This window comes from Hibiscus syriacus, unplaced genomic scaffold, assembly GCF_006381635.1.
Source record: "Hibiscus syriacus cultivar Baekdansim isolate YM2019G1 unplaced genomic scaffold, ASM638163v2 tig00110387_pilon, whole genome shotgun sequence".
NCBI lineage: Eukaryota > Viridiplantae > Streptophyta > Magnoliopsida > Malvales > Malvaceae > Hibiscus > Hibiscus syriacus.
Window position 1 is genome coordinate 5,398,432 of NW_024062717.1, and position 22,503 is coordinate 5,420,934.

Here is a 22,503-nt window from a genome sequence, read left to right on the forward strand (position 1 = left end):
ATGATTTTTTATCATAGTTTAGTGGTACTCCTTGTAATTTACCCTAACATTATTATAGATCTGACGTTTTGACCCGACTTTCCCCATCTGTGCAAACATTTGTTAAGACCAATTTAACCCGCGATAATCAGATGAAGACAAAATTAGAAGTAAATCAATGTTCCCTCCACCAAAACCCTAGATTATTAAAATTAAGATATTTCAATAAATAAAAAGCAGATGACAGCTTAGTCACGAAATTTGACCATAAGTCCACCCTTTCCGTTTATAAACGACACTTCTCTCTTCACTTACTTTTCACTTTTTTGTTTCTTTGAATGGTTTTGTTACTGATATGGCTACCGAGTTGATTACGAGTTACAGAAATAGCAACGGTTTCACATCCAAAGTAGAAGAAACCGCTGTTCAAGAAGCTGCTTCCGGACTTCAAAGTGTCGAGAAACTCATTAGATTACTCTCTGAGACTCGTAATAATCGATCTTCTGCAATCTCAACGAGATCCTCCATGGATTTAGAAATGGACTGCAAAGTTGCAGCCGACGTTGCTGTTTCCAAGTTCAAGAAAGTTATCTCTCTTCTGGGTCGAACCAGGACTGGCCATGCCCGTTTTAGACGAGCTCCGATCCCGCCTTCTGCTACAAATGCCATTGTTAACCAAGAGCAGGAAACAAAGATTTATTACCCAACGCCGATCAAGCAGATTCCACCGCCGGTCACTGCTTACCATCATCATCATCATCATCAGAGTGGGGGTTTAGAGGGGAAAGATTCATCAACAACCATCAATTTGTCATATTCTTCAGCTGGGAATTCGTTTATGTCATCACTGACTGGAGATACTGATAGCAAGCAACCATCTTCTTCATCTGCGTTTCAAATCACTAATCTTTCTCAGGTCTCCTCTTCTGGGAAGCCTCCTCTGTCTACTTCTTCTTTGAAGAGGAAGTGTAGCTCTGAGAACTTGGGTTCCGGGACTAAATGCAACGGCTCTTCTGGTCGCTGCCATTGCTCTAAGAAAAGGTACATCATATATTCATACCCATCATACAAAGTTATCAATTTTAGAGTTCTCATTATGTTGAATTTCTTACATGAGTTGGGGTGTGTTTTCATGTTTGGTCTTGGACAGAAAGCAGAGATCGAAAAGGGTTGTAAGGGTTCCGGCGATAAGCCTGAAGCTGGCTGATATCCCACCAGATGATTACTCATGGAGGAAATATGGTCAAAAACCAATCAAGGGTTCTCCACATCCCAGGTACAAAATAAATCACTCTTTCCTTCTTTAAACAAAGTCGGTAGTTTGAGATCAGTTTCTAACATGTTTTGTTTGTCTGGTTTTGAATCATAATTGGAACAGGGGTTACTACAAGTGCAGTAGTGTAAGAGGATGTCCAGCTCGGAAGCACGTGGAACGAGCATTAGATGATCCATCGATGCTAATTGTTACTTATGAAGGCGACCATAATCATTCACCCTCTGTTGCAGAAACTAGCAATCTCATCCTAGAATCTTCATAGATCAACTTGATTTCTCGAACATTTCCCTGTAAAATATATGCCAAAGCTTTCTTTAATTGAAAGGAAGAAAAGAAATGGTAGATTTGGCATTAGATTTTGCAATTTCAATGCCATCTTTTTCAATTCATTTACTTTTAATCTCTTTCCCTTTGGATTCTTGTTCAAAGATGAGATGCCTATTACTATTAAATTCGTGGTTCCCCTTTCAATATTGGATTTTAACACTGTAGATGCATGAATTTAAAGTTTGCATGATGACTCAAAAGGAAAGTTAGGGCAAAGTCAAAATGGGTTGGCGGAGAATCCATAAATTTGTGGCCTTCAAGGACGGATTGGGACCCAACGTATTGTTCATAATTTTGTTGTGTGCCTTTGCCTTTGCCTTTGCTCAACGTCAACCTTGGTCCCCAATGCCCTTCATTTATTAACATTGGCATGTGGTGGATTGGTTCATTCAAAGTTATTTCAACCCCTAAAACCAAAGCCAAAAAAACAAAAACAAATATGTCTACTTATAGTGGAATTGTTTGACTCCATCTCAATTATTTGAACTAATTTATTAACGTGTCTTGGATCTATCTTTAGAGTCTATTTAAATATATATATATAAATCTTATAGCTTTATGAATTATTAAAAGAGTAAATCGCGGTTGCAATTGGTCTTTTCACAATCCGAAAAATTTAACGACTTTAACCTACAATCTAAGTTTAGGGATAAACACCCTTAACAAATAGACCAAACGTTTGGTTCTAAGATGAAGTAATTGATTGTATGTTTTTTACTACGTGTCTAAAATATTCTCTATTTCACTTTATTTTATTTAAAAGAAAGGTTGTATATTGAAAACACAAGAAAAATACAGATATTTTTTTACTTGAAAATGGTTATTTGAATTATTACATAAAAATTAATTTTAATATAATGTTCTTATTTTGATAAATTCACACGTATCATACATATAATCAAGGATGGTCTTGGGTCAGGTCGAATCTTTTGTGAATCTAATCCTTATATGAATGATATGCACTTTCACTTATTACTTGACATGACACGAGTTTAGTAAATCTCCTCTCAATTTGATTTCTGAGAGTGAAAAACCGATCCAGCCTGAATTAATTTAACAACATGATCAACCTAAATTAATTTCTCATATTTTTAATATAAAAAAGTAAAAAAAATAAATAAAAAAACACAATTCTAACAAAAATAAATGAGTTTAAACTTCAAACATAAGTAGTTTGCTATGTTCAAGATTATGTAAACCAACTCAAATGAAGGGTTTGACTCGGTGATATTTGTGTGCTCATCTTTACCTTAGGACATAGGTTTGATCATCTCCTCTCTCATTTCTTTGTAATTTGTTTTTTCTTAATCTTACGGTGAAATATTATATTAAACAAATTAAAATTATAAAAAAATTCTCCAATCAAAGGGTGATATGTTTTATCATATGATTAGAGGATTAAATTTATTAAATTAAATTAAAATTAAGACTAATTTGGTAGAATATGTAAGTGTTAAGGATCAAATGAGCAATTATACTATTTTGGTTAACTACTATGTCACATTTTCTGTTAAATATTAACGACAATTGGCTTGATTGACAACAAATAAATAATTGAGGTAACCTGATTGATAAAATTAAAAGATCGATGGTCAAAATTAAGAAAAGATAATAATTAAATAGTCATTGATATAGTTTACCCAACATTTTACATATATCTTATTTTAGATGTTTTGTTAGTGATTTTCACTCTTGAACAATAATAGTCAATGGCAGATGCACCCCTTTGTAAGGGTAAATATTAAAATTCGAACCTTTTTAATATTTATTTTAAAATTTTATTTATGATTATTATATACAAAAATTTTGTGTTATTAACAAATATATGTTTATTATTAAAAGTATTTTTGGATATGTCAATGATAATAATCGTTTGTATATGAGATATATTTTTTTAATAAATCTTTGGTGAATATAAGTAGAATTGTGCAAAAAGATCTGATCTGATTGATCTAATATGAAAATTTGGATATCCGATCTATTTTTTTATTTTTGGATAATTCGAATCGGATATCCAAAAAAAATTCAGATAATCAGATCAGATACGAATCTGATAAAATTTCAATTTTGGATTATCTAAAAATTTGAAAAAAAAATGGGCTTTTAAATTTTAGATACTCTTTAGCCCAATAAATGAATAACCAATTAACCTAATAAAATTAAAATATTTAATTATTTATTATGTATAAGTAATTATATATATATATATATATATATGATAGACATCGAATAAGTTACATTAAATCACAAAATATAAAATTAATCTTTTTGCCAAACTAAATTTTATATTTGGATCCGGATATACTATTCAATCCAAAAATTTGGATATCCAATTTTTCGGATCGGATACAGATCAATATTTTAGGTATTTAAAATTTTCATATCAAATCGAATCCAATATCCTAATTTGCACACCACTAAATATAAGTTAGTATATGTATAAAAAAAATTCAACTCTTTGACAATGAACGTTGTTAGGATTATTGAGGCTCCATGAAACAACCGAAATAAGCCAAGAAGGGTAAATTGACCTTTAACAAAATTGGTGTAGAAGCAAAGAAATATAAACAATTTGCACAAGAGTTTATAATGATTCGACTTCTAAACCAAATCTATATCAATTACCTTAGCTCTATACTAAGGATTTTCTAACAAATTCACTAATTTATTTTTTCTTTTTCTAGGCTCAAGATAACCTTTATAATTCCCCAGTTTTTTTTAAAGTTTAAACTAGAACTACTCTACTTTTAAAATGGATAAAAAAATGTAAATAAGAAAACCTCAAAAAAGTAGGTGTTTATAAGATTTGAGCTCACAAGAAAGAATTATAAATATATACAATTAAGCTTAAAACACTTATGTACAAGAGAAAAAGAAAAATAAAAGTGAAATGATTTTACTCTTGATCTCTATAATTTGGATAGGTTTTGTAACCATCTTAAAGTGTCACTTAATTGTTTTTATAGTGTGAAATGAGTTTTTAGTAGTTTATGACTGTTGAGGATGAATTATAGCCATTTGAAAGCTTTATTTCCTTCCATTTAAATTTTTTTGCACAGTGGTTTCGAAACCACTAGAGAGATTTTAAAATCCTTTAGGAAAAATATGACTGTTGCAGTAGGGGTTTAGAAATCAGGTAGGAGGATTTAGAAATCAAGTAGGATGGTTTAGAAACCAAGCAAGGGAGTTTCGACATCAAACATAAAGTTTTGAAACTTTGAACGTTCTACTTAAGAGGTTTTGAAACCTTCATGGAGGTTTCGAATCAAATTAATCATACAATAAACGTTGACATTATGCCAGATATAATTAATGGATAAATGATTGTATGCAACAAGTATAGTATGTAATATTTATCTATTTCATTCCCATTATATTATGAAATTATTTTTATTTAAAAATAGTTATTTATCTATTTGAATATTTTTCTAATTTTAAAATGATAAACTATACAAATAATCTCATTTGTTTTCAGTCTGACTGATTTTGATTACCGATTGAAAAATTAAACGTGTTTGATCCCTTACATTATCGGTCCGTTCGATTTAAATCCTTCGGCCGTTAACTTATGTTAACCCATTAATAGAAGTATGAGTTGATAATTTAAAAAATAAAAAAGGTAATTAAAAAATAAAATAAATTCCACCTGTCTTATTAAAAAAAATCCACCTCTCTTCCTCCTCAAGCTAAACCTATGATGTTTACGGTTGTCCTCGGAAACATATTATCGGACGATACTAATAATTCCTCCCGGTTTTTTCAACACTCTTTGGATCTAATCGCTGGTGAATTTTCATCAGCCATGGGAGCTTCCCGAACTCTTGGCCAATTACTTCAAGTCTTCAACTCGTCAGTGACAGTGATGCACGAAAAGAAGCCATCAGCGACGAAACTCCAATCCATGATGTCCCCGTTGACATCACTGAGACACAACTGATATCATTCGTTCTTTCTTTTAACAACCTTACTTATAGTATAAAGGTTCCTCACAAAATGGCGTTGCCTGGTTTCTTCAGACGAAGGGGCGGAAGTGCGGCCACAATCGTCGAAGATTCTGTTGAAAAATTGTGATAAATTCGAAACTTTGAGGCATATTTTTAAAGATAAAGATTGTGAATCGAATAATGAATTTACTGATTCATACTCTGTGAGATCTTTGCAACTATATCTCATATGCTCAAAATGGTTGAGTGATGAATCAGAAATTAATATCCAAAGTAGAATACATATGAATTGTGTTGTGAAAAGTAAAATGAAAAAAACCATATCCCATATTGGTGAAAAGTAAAATGAAAAAAACCATAACCCACTTATTAGTTAGTTATACTTGGGTTTGAATTGTGCCTTGCACACAAGTGCACTTATATAATGTGGACAATGTGAATGTTTGGATTGTTGGAGTCTATTAGGGGGTTATGTATTAAATATGTCATATATTTTTATTAATATGGTATGATTCATGTTCACATTGGAAGATGATTAATTTTCGATTTTATTCTCTCCACTCTCCGGTGGTACCTCAAGAGGCTGTCTACAAGAGTTAACGGATGATGGACTAAATCCAAACGGTTTGATAACGTAAGAGACCAAACGCATTTAATTTTTGAACCGGTGACCAAATTCAGTCAGACTGAAAATAAAGAGAATTATTCATATAATTTTACCCTTTTATAATTTGTGATGTCCTTGGTGAAAAGGACAACCAAAATATAATAAAATCATATAAATTTCCATTTACATTGATGGATCCATGGAGGTAGGGGCCTCTTGGATGGGTTAAAAATAAAGTTTGTTGACCCAAAAATGGGCCATTTTCTAAGAGAAGCTAACAAATCTTAAAGCTTGAAGGTATCCCTCCAATAAACCCTAGGCATTGCGCGGCGATGGATTCCGTCTCAACCTCCATTACCCGCCCATGAACAAACCCAAACCTCTCCTTTTCCATCTCTTTCACTTAAATCTCCCCCCTAAACCTCTCTTCTCCAACCCCATTCACCTCATGGCACTTTCCCAAACTCAAACCCCAACCACGCACTCGGATCCACCCCAAAACGACGACTCCGACGACCTCCTTTGCTCCAATCCACGGCATAACCACGAGGAACAGTGTTCTTCTTCCCTCGATGAAACGCCGTCGTCCATAAGTTCTACGGGGAAGTACCTAATCGGAGTCTCGCGGTTTGAGAGAGCATGGGCTCATTGGACCAAGCTTGGTCGTCCGAAGTTTATCGTTGCCCCCATGGTTGACAACTCGGAGCTTCCGTTTCGTATGCTTTGTAGAAAATATGGGGCTGAGGCTGCGTATACGCCCATGTTACATTCGCGTATTTTTACAGAGAACCCAAAGTACCGTTCTGAAGAATTTACTACTTGCAAGGTAATTCTCTTTTCCTTTCATTTGTTAAAAAGGATTTCTGGGCTGAACCTTTTTGTTTTCATTTTCTTGAACTTTATATGAATTAATGATTACAGGAGGACCGTCCATTATTTGTCCAATTTTGTGCAAATGATCCTGATAAATTACTTGAAGCTGCAAGGAGAGTTGAATCTTATTGTGATTATGTCGACATTAATCTGGGGTAAATTATGATCCTTCAGAATTAATATTTTTTGCTTTTAAATCGGAACTGGCTTCATTTTATAAACACAAATTAACTTTGGATATAAAAACAGAGTATCTTTAAAAGATTATAAATTTAACTTTTATGGAACAAAATATCCGATTTAGTTTTACGTTGAATACCCTTCATTGAGTTGATGTTGAATTATATATGATATTATCTTTTGCCATTTGGGGAAGTAAAGAAAACTAATATAAATATCAAAATTGTTGGATTTTGTATAAATGGCTATGTTGTTTATGTGTAGCTGTCCGCAACGGATTGCTAGACGAGGGTATTACGGAGCTTTCTTGATGGATAACCTTCCTCTTGTGAAATCTTTAGTGGAAAAACTGGCTTTGAATCTTAATGTGCCTGTTTCCTGCAAAATCAGAGTGTTCCCTAAGTTAGAGGACACACTGAAATATGCAAAGATGCTGGAAGATGCTGGTTGCTCTCTTTTAGCTGTTCACGGCCGAACAAGAGATGAGAAAGATGGGAAGAAGTTTCGAGCTGATTGGAATGCCATTAAGGCTGTTAAAAAGGAGCTTAGAATCCCAGTTCTTGCCAATGGGAATATTAGGCATATGGAAGATGTTGAAAACTGTTTGGAAGAGACAGGTGTCGATGGTGTGCTTTCAGCTGAGACCCTTCTTGAGAATCCTGCACTTTTTGCTGGCTTCCGGACAGCTGACTGGGTAGCAGGTAATGAGAAAGACTATGTAGATGGAAAGCTAGACCAGGCGGATCTTGTGGTAGAGTATTTGAAGCTTTGTGAAAAATACCCTGTCCCATGGAGGATGATTCGATCTCATGTTCACAAAATGCTAGGAGACTGGTTTAAGCTTCAGCCACAAGTTAGAGAGGATCTAAATGCTCAGTCCAGACTGACATTTGAATTTCTATACAGTCTGGTGGATCGGTTACGGGAGTTGGGTGTAAGAGTTCCACTTCATCAAAAGGATACTTCAGCAGCCAGAGACTCGGTTGAGGTCGTTGCTATTTGATTAGCCGGACCAAAGTTAATCGAATTGTAGGTGCGTAGAATATGGGAAAATCAGACTCTACCACTTGATTTGTCATTCTTCCTGAATTTGAACAACAATATTAAGTTTTTAACCAATGAGTTGGAGAAGCAGGAGGGTTTTTGAGATAAAAAGAAAGAAAACCCTAAAGATTTATTTCTGTAAAAGATTATGAATTTACTATTGTATTATCTTCCCCTCGGTGGGGTAAACCTTATATGTAAGGCATTGTTGTTTGCTAGAACATTGAAAACAGTTTATTCAATTTGCTATAGTACACCCCGAAATTTAGAAGATTTGCTGTTTTGATCATCAATTTCACTTTGATAGTCTTATCATGGACTCTTGGATCTCTTCTTTGTTTGAAATGATGCAAAAACTCCGGTTTAGTGTGTGACCTCAAACTATCCATTTCCTCTCTTTAAACTAAGAATAATACAGTAATTGTCTTGTTTTCTTTTGGTTTGTTTAGTGTTGTATCTCAAAAGTAATTTAAAGCTAAGAGAAAATTCTAACGCACCTTCAAGGAAAGCTTTCGGGTAATCGGCTCGAAAATCATTAGAAATTCTGGAATGTCATAAAATATGTGTTGGTAGCAGGTCCAGTTAGCAGTTCTGGTAAGAAAAAGTAAATGTTTAGGTTCATTGCAGAATAGAGTATAGAAAACAAGCATTGTATCTCAAAAATTATTATTATTATCATCGTCATCTGCGGGAGAAGTCTGTCAGTGTCACTGTAGAAGAAGAGTGTGAGAACTCCAGCATCATCACCGGAGAAGATAGACAACTATGAAGTATTGTGATAGGGTTTCGATTAAAGTAGAAAGGATTACAATAGAATTCAAAGGAGGAAAAAGTGTATTAAACTCGTATTTAGTAAAAACTGAATTACAAAGCATCTTTGGGTCATCAGATCATCACCGACAATGTTTTGATTCATTACTTGTTGCATGCAAGTGATGTAGTGTTTCAACTTCTACTTCGTTTGTTGCAATCATACTTGAGAATTCACAGTAGCTTCCTTTTGGCTCGGAGATGCTCTCTTAATTCCAGAGACCTTGATAAAATTAATACAAAGTCCTTTATCTTTAGGACATGATGTAATCCTCTGATGTTATGTGTGTGATATGTGTGTTGGTCTTGATCTCAAGCAGTAGATTATCTAAAAGTGTTCATTTGTCGTTCATCTTCAATCATCTTCTTTTGATACCGTCAGTAGTATGCATCAAGTGTGAATACGTCTGAAAAGGAATAGATTAAATTCATAGTAGGTTGCTTGTATATTATCAGACGATTATTTTGGGGTTCATTTGGCTGACAACATGTGTGAGAATACTATGTTTTCGGGTAATGTTACTAAATAGATTCTGCTGCAACATTGATGCGTTGAGAATTTAGCTATGTCAACTTCCATTTCTTTTCTTTGGTTGAAGATGTGTGTTAATTTGTTTTAAGCCGGTTACTGGTTCATGTTTTTATTGTCGGGCTACTGGTTGATTCACCTTGCTATATTCTTACATTGAAGTTACTGCTTGTTTATGATGATTCCTATTGCTTGTTCTGTATTGGTTGTTGTTGAAGCTGATGGCTTGAGTTTAAGTTGTCTGTTGTTAAATGACGTTGGTTCCTATCAACGTATTAGTTTTCACTTCTTCAATGTCTGTTGCTTCTTCCACAAGCTAACATGGAACTTGATGCTCAATAGTCAGACAATCGTTTTTGGTTCATGTTAGCTGACAGCATGTGTGAGAATTTGATATTTCGGGTAATACTACTAGAGAGAATTTTGCTGCAACATTCGATGGGTTGACAATTTATCAGCTTCCATTATTATTCTTTGTTTTTTTGGCGTGTATTGTTGTCGAAGATGTGTGCTAATTTGTTTCAAATCAGTTCTTGATCATATTTTTGCTATCGGACTACTGGTTGGTTCTCCTTGGTATATTCTTATACAGAAGTTGATACTTGTTTATGTTGATTCCTATTGCTCGTTTTGTATTGATTGCTGCCGAAGCTGATGGCTTGAGTTTAAGTTGATTGTAGTGGAAAGATGTCGGTTCCTATTGATGTACTAGTTTTCACTTTTTTATTGTCTGTTGCTTCTTCCACAAGTTAACATGGAACTTCATGCTTAATAGTCAAGTATCCATGACGAAAAAATATCGAGGGAGGATTTAAGAGTTTAATGGTATTGTCCTTCTTAACCAAGAGGGTTTAGGGTGTCTTCTTGTTAAAGAGAGGCTTTATATTGCACCAGGAGGTTGTTGGTTGATCGTCTTTTTTTCTCAGAAAAAGTTCGAATGAGTGTTGAAAAAGAAAGACGGTGAGAAACTGAAAACACAAAATATGGTGGCCAGCAATCGGGAACACCGGTGCATGAGCATCCTCAAGATTGATTTTAGCCTTTATTGATAAAACCAATAATTAAGCTAATCTGATTCCTCCACGACAAAGTTGTTTTCGACTTTGTTTACTAAATGCTCCCCATAAACGGCTTTCTGCTCCAGCCGAGCTGCCCCACTTTTCTCCACGAACAATTCCTGGAGCTCCACCAATGTATCAAAATTTGGCTGTTTAAATAATCATATCACCAAAGTTAACCACATCTTTTAAGGGCAAATAATTAAGCAAATGAAACAACCCCAATAACCTCATAAAAATATGCCACAGAAACTACATATTTTGCTGAATTATTGCTGACTAGATGCAAAGTTGCTTCATATAAGCCATTGGACCATATCTGCACCACTTGCACCCTCGTAATTAAGTATAGTGTAACAATAATGATTTTTAAGTTTGAATATATATTTATGATTTTGTACCTTCAACATGTCCCCGATATTGCATACAAATGTTCCTGGAATGGGAGTAGCTGGTATCCATTCCCCCGATAGTTTTTATTTATTTATCTAAAACGAGAGAAGTTTGGTCTATCCAAATTATAAAATTCGAATCGAATTATATAGTAATGTATTGACATTACCTCAAGTGCATTTATATTGTTGAGTAATCGGGTAAAGAAAACAGAAATAACACAAGTATTTTAACGAGGTTCAACAATGTGCTTACGTCCTCGGTGCCTTAGGCGGCGCTAGAATTTTATTCATTCAATACAATGTCTCATAGGTTTAGGTTACATCTCATTTTATAATAAATAAACTCTAGTACATATTTACAATAATAACATTGTACCATACCGCGGGGCCGCACCCCCAACCCACATAAACGTAACCCCCACTACGAGACTTTCTAGGTATATTTATGAGTCATACCTAACAAATCTCCACCTTGGCGAATATCATGCCCCTTAGGAAACATTCAATGTGGGTTGGGTTACCTTACTTCTTTAACAACTCGAAACACTCAACAAGTTTAAGCAATGCATTAACTTGTCTATCGTAACTGGCTTGGTGAACATATCAGTGGCATTCTCATTAGTATGTACCTTCTGAAACAAAATCTCTCCAGATGCAACAAACTCTCTGATCTTGTGAAACCTTACATCAATATGCTTAGTTCTAGCACGATATACTTGATTCTTAGCCAAGTGAATAGTACTTTGATTGTCACAAAGCAACTGAACTCCAACTTGTTGAAAACCTAACTCCTTCACTAAATCAGTAAGCCATAAAGCTTCTTTTGCAGCTTCAGTCGCTGTCATATATTCAGCTTCAGTTGTAGATAATGCCACAACAGATTGAACAGTAAACTTCCAACAAATAGGCCCTCACCAAGAGTAAAGACATACCATGTCGTAGATATTCTATTATCCAAGTCACATGCATAGTCTGAATCCACATATCCTACAATCAAAGGATTATCCCGCTGATTACCAAAAATAATTACATGTCCCACAATACCCTTTATGTATCGAAAGATCCACTTGACTGCTTCCCAATGTTGCTTACCAGGTTTAGACATGTACTTACAAACTTGACTAACAGTATAAGCTAAATTAAGAGGAGTACATACCATTGCATACATCAAGCAGCCAACAACATTAGATTACGAAACCTTTGCCATATCTCCAGCTTCCTTATATGTCTTAGGGCACTGTTCTGATGAGAGCTTAAAGTGATTTGCCAATGGAGTGCTCACTGGTTTTGCGTTGCTCATCGCAAACCTTTCTAGCATTTTCTCAACATAACCCCGTTGAGATAACCATAGTTTCCTTAAGTAAATTTCCATTCCAAGAATTTTTTTTGCAGCACCTAAATCTTTCATATCAAATTTCTGACTCAATAAAGTTTTCAAACCGATAACATCATCCATGTTCTTCGCAGCAATTAACATATCATCAACATACAGTAACATAAAAAAAAAGAACCATCATCAAGGCTCTTAACATAGACACAACAATCATATTCACATCGCTTGTAGCCAATCTTGATCATATACATCTGCTCTAAATGCAAATCCCAACTAGCCACCAATGCAACTACTGCTCGGATTGAAGTGTGTCTGACCACAGGAGAAAATATTTCATCATAATCAACTCTTTTCTACTGTGAAAAACCCTTTGCTACCAAACAAGCCTTGAACTTCCCCCCTCTTTTTCTGTTACTATTGGTTTCTTTTTATGCACCCATTTGCAACCAATCGGTTTCTTACCCTCAGGAAGGCGAACTAACTCCCATGTACGATTGTGATGCAAAGACTCTATCTCCTCAACCATGGCAACCATCCACTTGTCGTTTTCCTGACTTGTAACAGCATCATGAAAAGTAACCGGATCATAACTGCTAACTGTAAGTGCAAAAGAGACCAAGTCTTCAAAACCTAATATGTTTGGAGGCTTTATATCCGTCCATCTCACCCTGTCTCTGGCGAGACTATAATCCTGCAAATCATCCGTAGCGGAACCACCAGAAGTCGGTTGAGAAGTTTTTGTTTTCTCAACTGGAAACTGCTCGAAATCCACCACTGTCGTGTCTTTCTTCTACTGCAACATGAGTTGTTCATAAAAAACAACATCTCTACTGATCAAAATTTTCTTCGCAACTGGATCCCAAAACTTGAATCCTTTGACACCTTTCTGTAACCCAGAAAAATGAACTCCTTCGATTTTGCATCAAGTTTGGATCTCTCGTCATCAGATACATGCACATAAGCAGGACAACCAAAAATTCGTAAGTGGTCAAAAGTAACATCTTGACCAGTCCATACCTCTTCTGCAACTTTCCCAGCCAATGATGCCCTTGGCGATCTATTGATAAGATAACACGCCATGTTAACAACCTCAGCCCAGAAGTGTTTGGGAAGCCCCGCATTCTATCACAAACATCTGTCTCTTTCATTCAATGACATGTTCATCCATTTCGCAACACCATTCTATTGTGGTGTCTTGCATACTGTAAAATGCCTCTTAATCTTATGCTCCTTACAGAAGTTTAAAAACTCTGAATCTGTATACTCCGTATCATTGTCAGACCGCAAACACTTGATTTTTTGTCCTGTTTGGTTTTCTACCTCAGCTTTCCACAACTTGAACTTCTTAAAAACGTCAGACTTCTGTTTCAAAAAATACACCCAAACTTTCCGTGAAAAATCGTCAATAAAAGTAACATAATACCTAGATCCACCCAAAGACGATGTCGTGGAAGGCCCCCAAACATCAGAATGCACATAATCAAGAATCCCTTCAGTTGTGTGCTTCCCAGTCTTGAAACGAACTTTAGTTTGTTTACCAAGACACAATACTTGTAAAAATCGAGCATACAGCTTTTAACACCATGCAACAGATTTCTTTTATGTAATTAATCCATACCACGTTCACTAAGATGAGCAAGACACATATGCCATAGTTTGGTAGTATCATCACATAACTCAACAGAATGAACTCCAGCTACAAAGGTACTCCCTAACAATATGTAAATATTCCCTGCAGTCATCATTCCTTTCATCACAGTCAAAGCTCCTTTAACAATCCGAATGGTTTCCCTATCCTTATCAGCCTTAGGGATAAAACCATTCTTGTACAAAGTGCCCAAAGAAATCAAATTCTTCTTCAAATCTGGGATATGCCGAACACCACACAACGTCCGAATAGAACCATCATACATCTTAATTCTGACATTACCAATACCAACAATATTGCAACATCGATCATCACCCAAATAAATTGAACCAGAATTAACCGACCTGAACGTCGAAAACCATTCCCTATTTGGCGTGATGTGATAAGAACATCCAAAATCAAGAATCCAGGCATCCGTCAGTTGAGTCGTTGAAATAGAGAGCATATCACCCTCAGTGCAATTAGAATTGTCATCCTCAACCACATTCACAGACTTGGATGAGTCGTCACGCTTCTCATCAGTCTGCTTTTTCAACTTCGAACAATCTCGCTTCATATATCCCGCCTCCTTACACTTTTAATAGTGAATTGTCTTCTTTTCCCTAGATTTGGATCTAAAATTCCGCTTCCCAGACCCTGCCTTCTCTGGCTTCCATCCACGATCTCGATTACCCTTGACATATAAGCTATCAGCTTGAGAGTATTCCCCTACATTCTGTTTTCGCTGGTTGTGAGCCAATAAGGCTGCATTAATCTCCTTAGCTTTGATAGTCTCTTTCCCATATGTAAGAGTAGTCACTATGTGTTCGTAAGAGGAAGGCAACGAACACAACAGAATCATCGCTTTGTCTTCGTCTTCAATTTTCACATCAAGTCGAGCCAAATCAGAAACGATTTGATTGAGGACATTCACGTGTTGCGCCAAATCATGATCGTCCTGCATCTTCAGCCCATACAGCCACTGCTTTAGATACAGTTTAGTCATTAAGGATTTAGACATAAACTGACTTTCCAACTTCTTCCAAATTTCATCTGGAGACGATAGATGCATGATCTCGTCCGTCAAACATAATCGTATGGTTCCTGCCGCTCGCTGCTATAATTCTTCCCAATCTTCTTCCTCCATCGACGCTGGCTTTGTCTTCACCCTTGTTTGTCATAATCCGAAGTTACCCTGACCATCGAATTTCGTAACTTCGAATTTTTCTCCTGACATCTGATACCAATTGTTGAGTAATCAGGTAAAGGAAACAGAAAGAACATAAGAATTTTAACGAGGTTCGGCAATATGCTTACGTCATCGGTGCCTTAGGCGGCGCTAGAATTTTATTTATTCAATTCAATGTCTCATAGTTTTAGGTTACATCTCCTTTTATAATAAATAAACTCTAGTACATATTTATAATAATAACCATGTACCATACCGCATGTAACATCCCAAACTATGGGTTATTGAATAAATTGTAAAATTTTAGAATTTAGTGATTAAAGTGAAAAAGTTGAAAGGTTCAATGATTTATTTGAAAGTATTTCCTGAAAGTTTTTAGTAATTATCAAAGGAACTAAAGGGCAAAATGGTCATTGAATAAATGAAATAATAAAATAATAATTAATAGATATTATAATACCCATGTGGAGCATATGTTTTGGGAAATCAATTCCATATTACTCTTCTCTCTTCTATCTTCATCTTCTTCTCTTATCCACGTGAAAGCTCAAGCAAAGGTAAGATTTATTTGTTGTTGATTATTAGCTAAAATTTAAGTTGGGTTTTGATCATTAGATTGTAACTAAGCTTAAGGAAAGCTTAAGTTATCTTAGAATCAAAAGATAAAGGAGTTAGGGAAGATTAAAGATTTTGAGTTTTTGAATGAAATCTTGGAATAGAGTTTATAATTAGAAGTGGAAGTTAAATTTGACTTGTCATAAGTGAAATTAAGAAGTATGAAGTGTTAGAATTAAATTTAGAACATGTTGAAAATTGAGTATGATTTTTGAAGTTCATAAAGAGGAAAAGATTTTGAGGTTTGAGATGTGATAAATGAGTAGAAATTAGTTTAAGTATGTATATTTGAGTTAAGAATATGAAAGGGAATGAAACATGAAGAATTGAAGTTGAAATAGTGAATTTTCGTATATGAACAGTAATTTTTGGGTAAAAATTTACAGATTATGTAGAGGGAACAAATGCCCTATAGGGGGTATCGATTCCCCCTAAAGGAAAAATAGAATTTTGGTTCATTAAACTAGCTTAAGTTATTAACATCAAGTTTAAGGTTTAGGCTTCTGATAATTTTTTTGAAAATTATATTAGATATTGAGCCTAAACATGTTCCGGAACAATCAAAGAATTAGGATCGAATCAAAGCAAGGCTAAGGTGAGTGCAATTTAAATTTTACTTATGAGATTGATCAAACATTGGCTTGCGATGAGCCAATGATGGAGTTACTATGATAAGAAGTAACTTTTAAAATGTTATGTGATTATTATGTGTGCATTAGTACATAGAAATGGATGTATGTTATTATATGTTACATGATTTACATGCTTACGTGAAAATGTAACATATGATATATGTTATATGATATGACATGCAAGTTTACATGAACAAATGAAAAACGATATAAGCCATATGAAACGATCTACGTAAATACATGCACTTGTGATATATGTGATATGACATGAGATATACGGTTACACATACATGTGGTATGTGAAAAAAAAGAAAGAACAAGTGATATGAAATGTATAAATGATAATGCCCATGTTATATGATATGAGATCTAGTGGTATAGTTGGCATGCCAAGAGTCGAGGGTCTACCTATGTCTTTCGGGACATATGGACAGTTATAGTTTACCTATGTTCTTCGGAACATATGGACAGTTACATAGGTCATTTGGGATAAATTTCATATGCCACTCAGTGGGACTTATACGAGCTGTGGTGACAGCATTAGTGCACAACCTCAATGTACTCACATACCTTAAGTTCTCACAGGTGTACATGGGCTAATAAAGAGATAATCCTGAATATCATGTATGTAATATGTATATATGATGTGTGATATGAAATGTATGAAATGATATATGTGTGTTATGAGTTATTGTATCTGATATAAAAATGAGACATAATATATATGATAAGAGCATAAGAGATAATATTAATAAGAGATAAGAAATATGAATGATAATAGTATATGAATATGATAGAGATCATGATAATAATGGCATATGTATATATATGCATTCTGTTATATGAGATGTTTTATGATTTATATTATATGTTTATATGCCTCACTAAGTCAACGACTTAGCGTGTGATTGTTTCACACGTAGGTTCTGAGAAGAGGAAGATTGATAAAAGTTATGCAAGACAGGTCAGATTCTCCTTTCCAAAGATCGGATCAGAAAATAAGTTAATAGTATGTATTTTGTAATACTTATAGTGGATGGCATGTAAACAAAGATTTGAATCCGATATGTTTTATTATGTTTTGTAAAATCATATGATTGAGTTTTGTAATGTTTTAAATGTATATATATAAATGGTAAATGTATAATGATGAACGTTTTAAATTTTATGAGTTTTATACAGGTTTTGCCGAGGTACTGTAGTAGGGTATCGGTTCCCTGTAGTAGAGGAATCGATACCCTTTAAGTAATCTGGAAAATTTTTAGAATTCAGTATTGTTCACGGTACTATTCATACCATATTTTACTATTCATTAATACGTTTTTGCCTCAAAATTTTATAACGAACACAATTCAACAATATATGAACGTATTTTCTTAATATAAGTTCAAATGTTCTGTTGCAAGAATAAAAGTTTTGAAAAGTCAATGTGACATCTCAGACTCGTATTCGGGTCAGGTACAGGTTGGGGTGTTACATTTAATGGTATAAGAGCTACGGTTTAGTCGATTCTAGGCTAAAAACGAAGTCAAAAGTGTTTTAAAAAGTATACATGTCAACACAAAGTGAAAAATTTTCTTATCTGATAGTGTAAGGAGTATATTGTCTTGATAATAGAGTTAAAGTGTTATGTTATATTAGATGTATGATAATGAGAGTTTCTAAAGTGAAGTACAATGCGATAGACCTAAAGGTAATAGCATTCACCTGCCCTGGCCAGGCAGGGAGAAGAGCGAAAACCTCATGGAGTGTCTGTACAATATTAGAGAATGTTTCATGATGTTTCATGATATTATGATGTGTTTTCAATTTTATATTTTTATAATTAATAGAATGAATGTATCGAAAAGAGTTGAGAACACCCAAGTTCAAGGGTGAATTTGAGAAATGTTCTATTGTTATAGATATTTGGTTAAATGATATGAAGATAATGTTTGAAGGTTTTCATTTCTCCAAAGTGGAGAAGATTAAATTGAGTAGTTTTGTTATTACGTGGGTAAACTAGAGCATGGTGGACGAATGTCACCTTGAGAACTATAAGTGATCAAGTGACGTGGTTGTTGAGTTAATCGATTGACGGAATTGGCCAAGAGGGGGTGAATTGGCAATTAAAAATTTGGTGGAAGCTTTTGTAGAAAATTAAAAGTAATTGCACAACGATTTAGAGTGGTTCGACTTTCTCAATCAAAGTCTACGTCCACTACCTTAGCTATCCACACTAAGGATTTTCCAACAAATTCACTAATTTGTTTTTTCTTTTGAGGCCAAAGAGATAACCTTACAATACCCTCAAGAATATACCCCAATTCTTGAGAACACTCTTTCCCAAAGAGAAGATTACAAATTTGCAAACTTACAAGGAAAACCTCACAAGGTAAGATGTTTGCACAATTCTAGAACAAGAAAAGAACACTCACAAATAATTACAAATGAGCACAAATGGTGTTCTTTGAAATCAAAATGAATATTGAAAGGAAAATTGGCTTGATTTGCACAAACTTGGTGTTTGATGCTTTCTCTCTTGTTTCTCTATGATTTCTTGTTGATCAAGGGCTTCAGAACTTGTTTAAATACACAATCACTTCTGAACGTTGGGGATGATTAGTGAAGATCATATAGTCGTTTTAGTGTGAAAACAATTAATAAAACAGCTTGGAGCGTGGGGGGAATCGGTACCCCCTATGGGGAATCGGTTCCCTAAGTGTAAAATTCAAATATTTCGACCGTTATATAAGGGGAGAATCGGTACCCCCTGTGGGAGAATCGGTTCCCTCCGAGCATACTGGAATTCTTGGAGCCAAACCATTCAGGGGGGAATCGGTTCCCTCTGAGCAATATGGAATTTTTTGCTTTGAAATGGTTCGAAATACTTTGTAAAATTATTTTGAAATTGTTTTAAGATTAAAACTTAATTTTACACTTTGAGTAAGGATTAAAAATGATCTTTGAAAGATTTGGAGTAATGTTTTGATATTCGAATAATTCTATCGAATATACTTAGAAAATCATTTGGAAAATCTTAAAATTCATTTAACTTAATTTGTTATATCGAAATATCAAAATATTTTCAACATTCTCCCCCTTTTTGATATAACAAAACATTTTAATAATTTTAAGATTTTGAAATCAAGTTTTGAAATTACTCCCCCTTACTTTAACACTTCTCACATTTATCATTTAAAAGCACATTTAACATTTCTCCCCCTTTTTGTTAAATCAAAAAGACATTTTAAAGAATTTAAACAAGGTTTTGAAATCATTTAGCCAATTGATTATATATAATATAAGCTGCTAAGATCACAAGCAAGAGAAACGTTAGCCATTAGTTTCATAATCAATATTCATAATTAATGTGAAATGGCAAAATTGGTCATATATCTAATCATGAAGTAAATGATGCAATAATGAATAAATTTAATCACACCAAATAGATAATTTCTAACCATTCATAAATCCAAACAAATTCAAAGTTAATCAATCCATAAATTCAAACATTCCAAAATATTCAAAATGTTAAAACAATAAGTTTGGAGTTCAAAGCAAAACATAGAATCACATATCAAGATCAGGAGGAGGAAAGCGAGCTCGCATCGCGGCCATTTCGTGAGTGAGTTCATTAATATACGCGTTGGTTACTTCGTTGTTTGCACGCATCTCCCGAAGGATTTCTAATTGTTGAGCTCCCATTGTGGATAAATGGGATTCTATAGAAGTAAAGCGCGAATCCATGGTAGCATATCGAAAATCGAATGTCTCCATAAAGGTTTGAAAATATGGAGGCATTTGATGCGTTTGTTGTGCTTGCTCCTCGGGCTGCTCAGGCTCATCTTCGGCTTCATCGATGTCTCGCATTAATTGCTCAAGCTCGAGATCTTTTTCAGCTTCGGGCGGAGCTTGTGAAGAACTAGCTCCCGGAGTATTTGCAGAAGATCGAACCCATTCACCGGTTTCCTTATCCTTAATTCATCCCGCTCTCGTTAAGGAAAGAAGGTTAATTTGTTTCTTAAGGGGAAAAACGACACTAGACCAACTCTAAGCCCAGCTTTGGAAAACAGATTACTCAAAATACAACCGTAAACAAGAGATGAACAAAGTTTTTTGTTAGGAACAAGATTTACGGTTTCAACAATTTCAGCAAAAATAATCTGAGGTAGGTTGATTTTAATATTGTTTTCGAAACAATGTAACCACCAAAGATTTAAGGCTCTAAGAGTAGAATAACGATCTCCGGATGGTCGAAACCACCAAGAAATCATTAGATGAAGAAATCGTTCATAAAGGTCTAGGACACTTGCACTATCCCTTCTTTTATAACGAGATCCTAAAACCTGTTTTTCATTTGAAATACCATCATTATCTAATCCGAATGTATTGGCTATGTAAGCCGAGTCAATATATAAGAATTGTCCTAGAAGGTAGGAATGAATTCCTATGGTTTCGGTTTCAGTTTGGTTTTTAACACAAACGGCATTAGAATAGAAAATACGAACAAGTTGATGGTAAACGATTGGTTCAAGGTCAAAGAGTTTATCAAATTTCCACTCTTGTAAAAGAGGAAGATATTTAAAATTGATAGCTAACATAGCTTGACGAGAAGAAATACGTTCTTCCCGGATTTTGTAAGAGTCAAAATATTGATAATACCAAAAATGATGATTTCTAGGACCAGGATGATTGAAACACGAATTTTGGATAGTCAAGTTAGGATCAATAGGATTAGGATTAGAAATTGGAATAGGAGGTGGATTTGGTTGACGGTGTGAACGACTAGATGAAGACCTAGCACGTTTAGGATTGGACATGGTTTAGGAAATCGGAATAGAATTGATAACCTGCAATTTAAAAAAAATATGTATGCAATTCAATCAATCCCAAAACTCAATTGAGTCCTCATTATTTCAAGGTTCTCTAAATCAATCCTAATGGGCAAAGTTTTTGAAAAACTTTTGAAAATATGGTTTTGAGAAACAATATATGTATAGTTTTCATAATAACAACATAATTTAATCAAAACACAATAATTTGAAAATTAATTTTTTTTATTTCGAAAATTTAGAAAATTTTGAAAAAATCTTGTATTTTTGATGAAATTAGTTGTAATATCTAGTTTCTAATCACTAAATAATCAATGCCCGATCAATAATTCAACCTAAAACTAATTAAAACTAGTTCTATGTTCATACATTGATAAAAAAAGGTTTTGGAAAAATACCTTGAATGATTTCGGATTTGAGTGAGATTAGATGAAGTTTGCACGTTTTTTATGATTCCAACAGGTTTAGAGGATGATATTTGAAGTGAATTCTGATTAAAAACGTTGATTTGGGGCAAGAATGGAGATTTGAGAGAGTAGAGGGAAGAAAATGCGTGAAGGAATAAGAGAGGGTTTGAGCAAATATTGGGTTTTGCCCGTGCTAAAACCAGAACCCCAGGGGGGTATCGATTCCCCTGTGGGGGGGAATCGGTTCCCCTTCAAAGGGGGAATCGGTTCCCTCAAGGGGGGATCAATTCCCTCTGCACCAAAATGCTAAAATCTGATTTTAAACACCCAAAATGCTAAATTAATTTCCTTTAGTGGTATTGGCAACTCATATATAGAAAATTAATCATGTTCAAACAATTCAATTAATCTTTAAACGATATTTGAACATAAAATTAATTTTTCATCACGAATCATAAACTCCCCCTAACTAATAGCAATGAATGCAATCAAAAATTGTTATTATAAGCATTTTTCATTTATTATTAAAAGTGCTAAAATTATTTTAAACACTCAGTGAAGATAGATTGGTCAAACCTAATTCTCTCCTAAGTGTCCAAAATCGTTCCTTGTCTAAAGGTTTTGTAAAGATATCCGCTAATTGGTGCAAAGTATCAACAAATTCTAGAACTACATCTTCCTTAGTGACATGGTCTCTAATGAAGTGATGTCTTATTTCAATGTGCTTAGTTCTAGAGTGTTGGATGGGATTTTTAGTGAGACAAATAGCACTAGTATTGTCACACTTGATAGGAATGATACCTACTTCAATTCCATAATCAAAAAGTTGTTGTTTCATCCATAAAACTTGTGCACAGCAACTTC

At 34.4% G+C, this 22,503-nt stretch overlaps 3 protein-coding genes and 1 long non-coding RNA gene across 5 annotated transcripts; 2 read left to right on the top strand and 2 right to left on the bottom strand.

The window, feature by feature from the left end:
* Positions 1-310: 310 nt before the first annotated feature.
* Positions 311-20,595, top strand: LOC120122464 (probable WRKY transcription factor 15). 2 transcript variants are annotated; one of them, XM_039141604.1, is made up of 4 exons: positions 311-1,020; positions 1,130-1,255; positions 1,358-1,524; positions 20,574-20,595. In XM_039141604.1, the coding sequence occupies exons 1-3, from the start codon at positions 335-337 to the stop codon at positions 1,515-1,517; spliced, it is 972 nt and encodes a 323-aa protein (XP_038997535.1). In that variant the 5' UTR covers positions 311-334; the 3' UTR covers positions 1,518-1,524; positions 20,574-20,595. The 2 variants fall into 2 exon arrangements, with proteins under 2 accessions (XP_038997535.1, XP_038997536.1); XM_039141605.1 differs by lacking the exon at positions 20,574-20,595 and having other exon boundaries at positions 1,358-1,655.
* LOC120122467 lies at positions 927-5,103 on the bottom strand. The gene is made up of 2 exons (XR_005516085.1): positions 5,064-5,103; positions 927-1,530 (listed from the first exon to the last, which is right to left on the bottom strand). It is a non-coding gene; the product is annotated as an uncharacterized LOC120122467 (long non-coding RNA).
* Positions 6,481-8,505, top strand: LOC120122463 (tRNA-dihydrouridine(16/17) synthase [NAD(P)(+)]-like). The gene is made up of 3 exons (XM_039141603.1): positions 6,481-6,959; positions 7,055-7,161; positions 7,451-8,505. Exons 1-3 carry the CDS (start codon positions 6,498-6,500, stop codon positions 8,187-8,189), a joined length of 1,308 nt encoding a protein of 435 aa, XP_038997534.1. The 5' UTR covers positions 6,481-6,497; the 3' UTR covers positions 8,190-8,505.
* On the bottom strand, positions 10,588-11,178 carry LOC120122465 (probable 2-oxoglutarate-dependent dioxygenase At3g50210). Its single transcript, XM_039141606.1, has 3 exons — positions 11,029-11,178; positions 10,857-10,946; positions 10,588-10,776 (listed from the first exon to the last, which is right to left on the bottom strand). The coding sequence occupies exons 1-3, from the start codon at positions 11,035-11,037 to the stop codon at positions 10,636-10,638; spliced, it is 240 nt and encodes a 79-aa protein (XP_038997537.1). The 5' UTR covers positions 11,038-11,178; the 3' UTR covers positions 10,588-10,635.
* Positions 20,596-22,503: the final 1,908 nt, after the last annotated feature.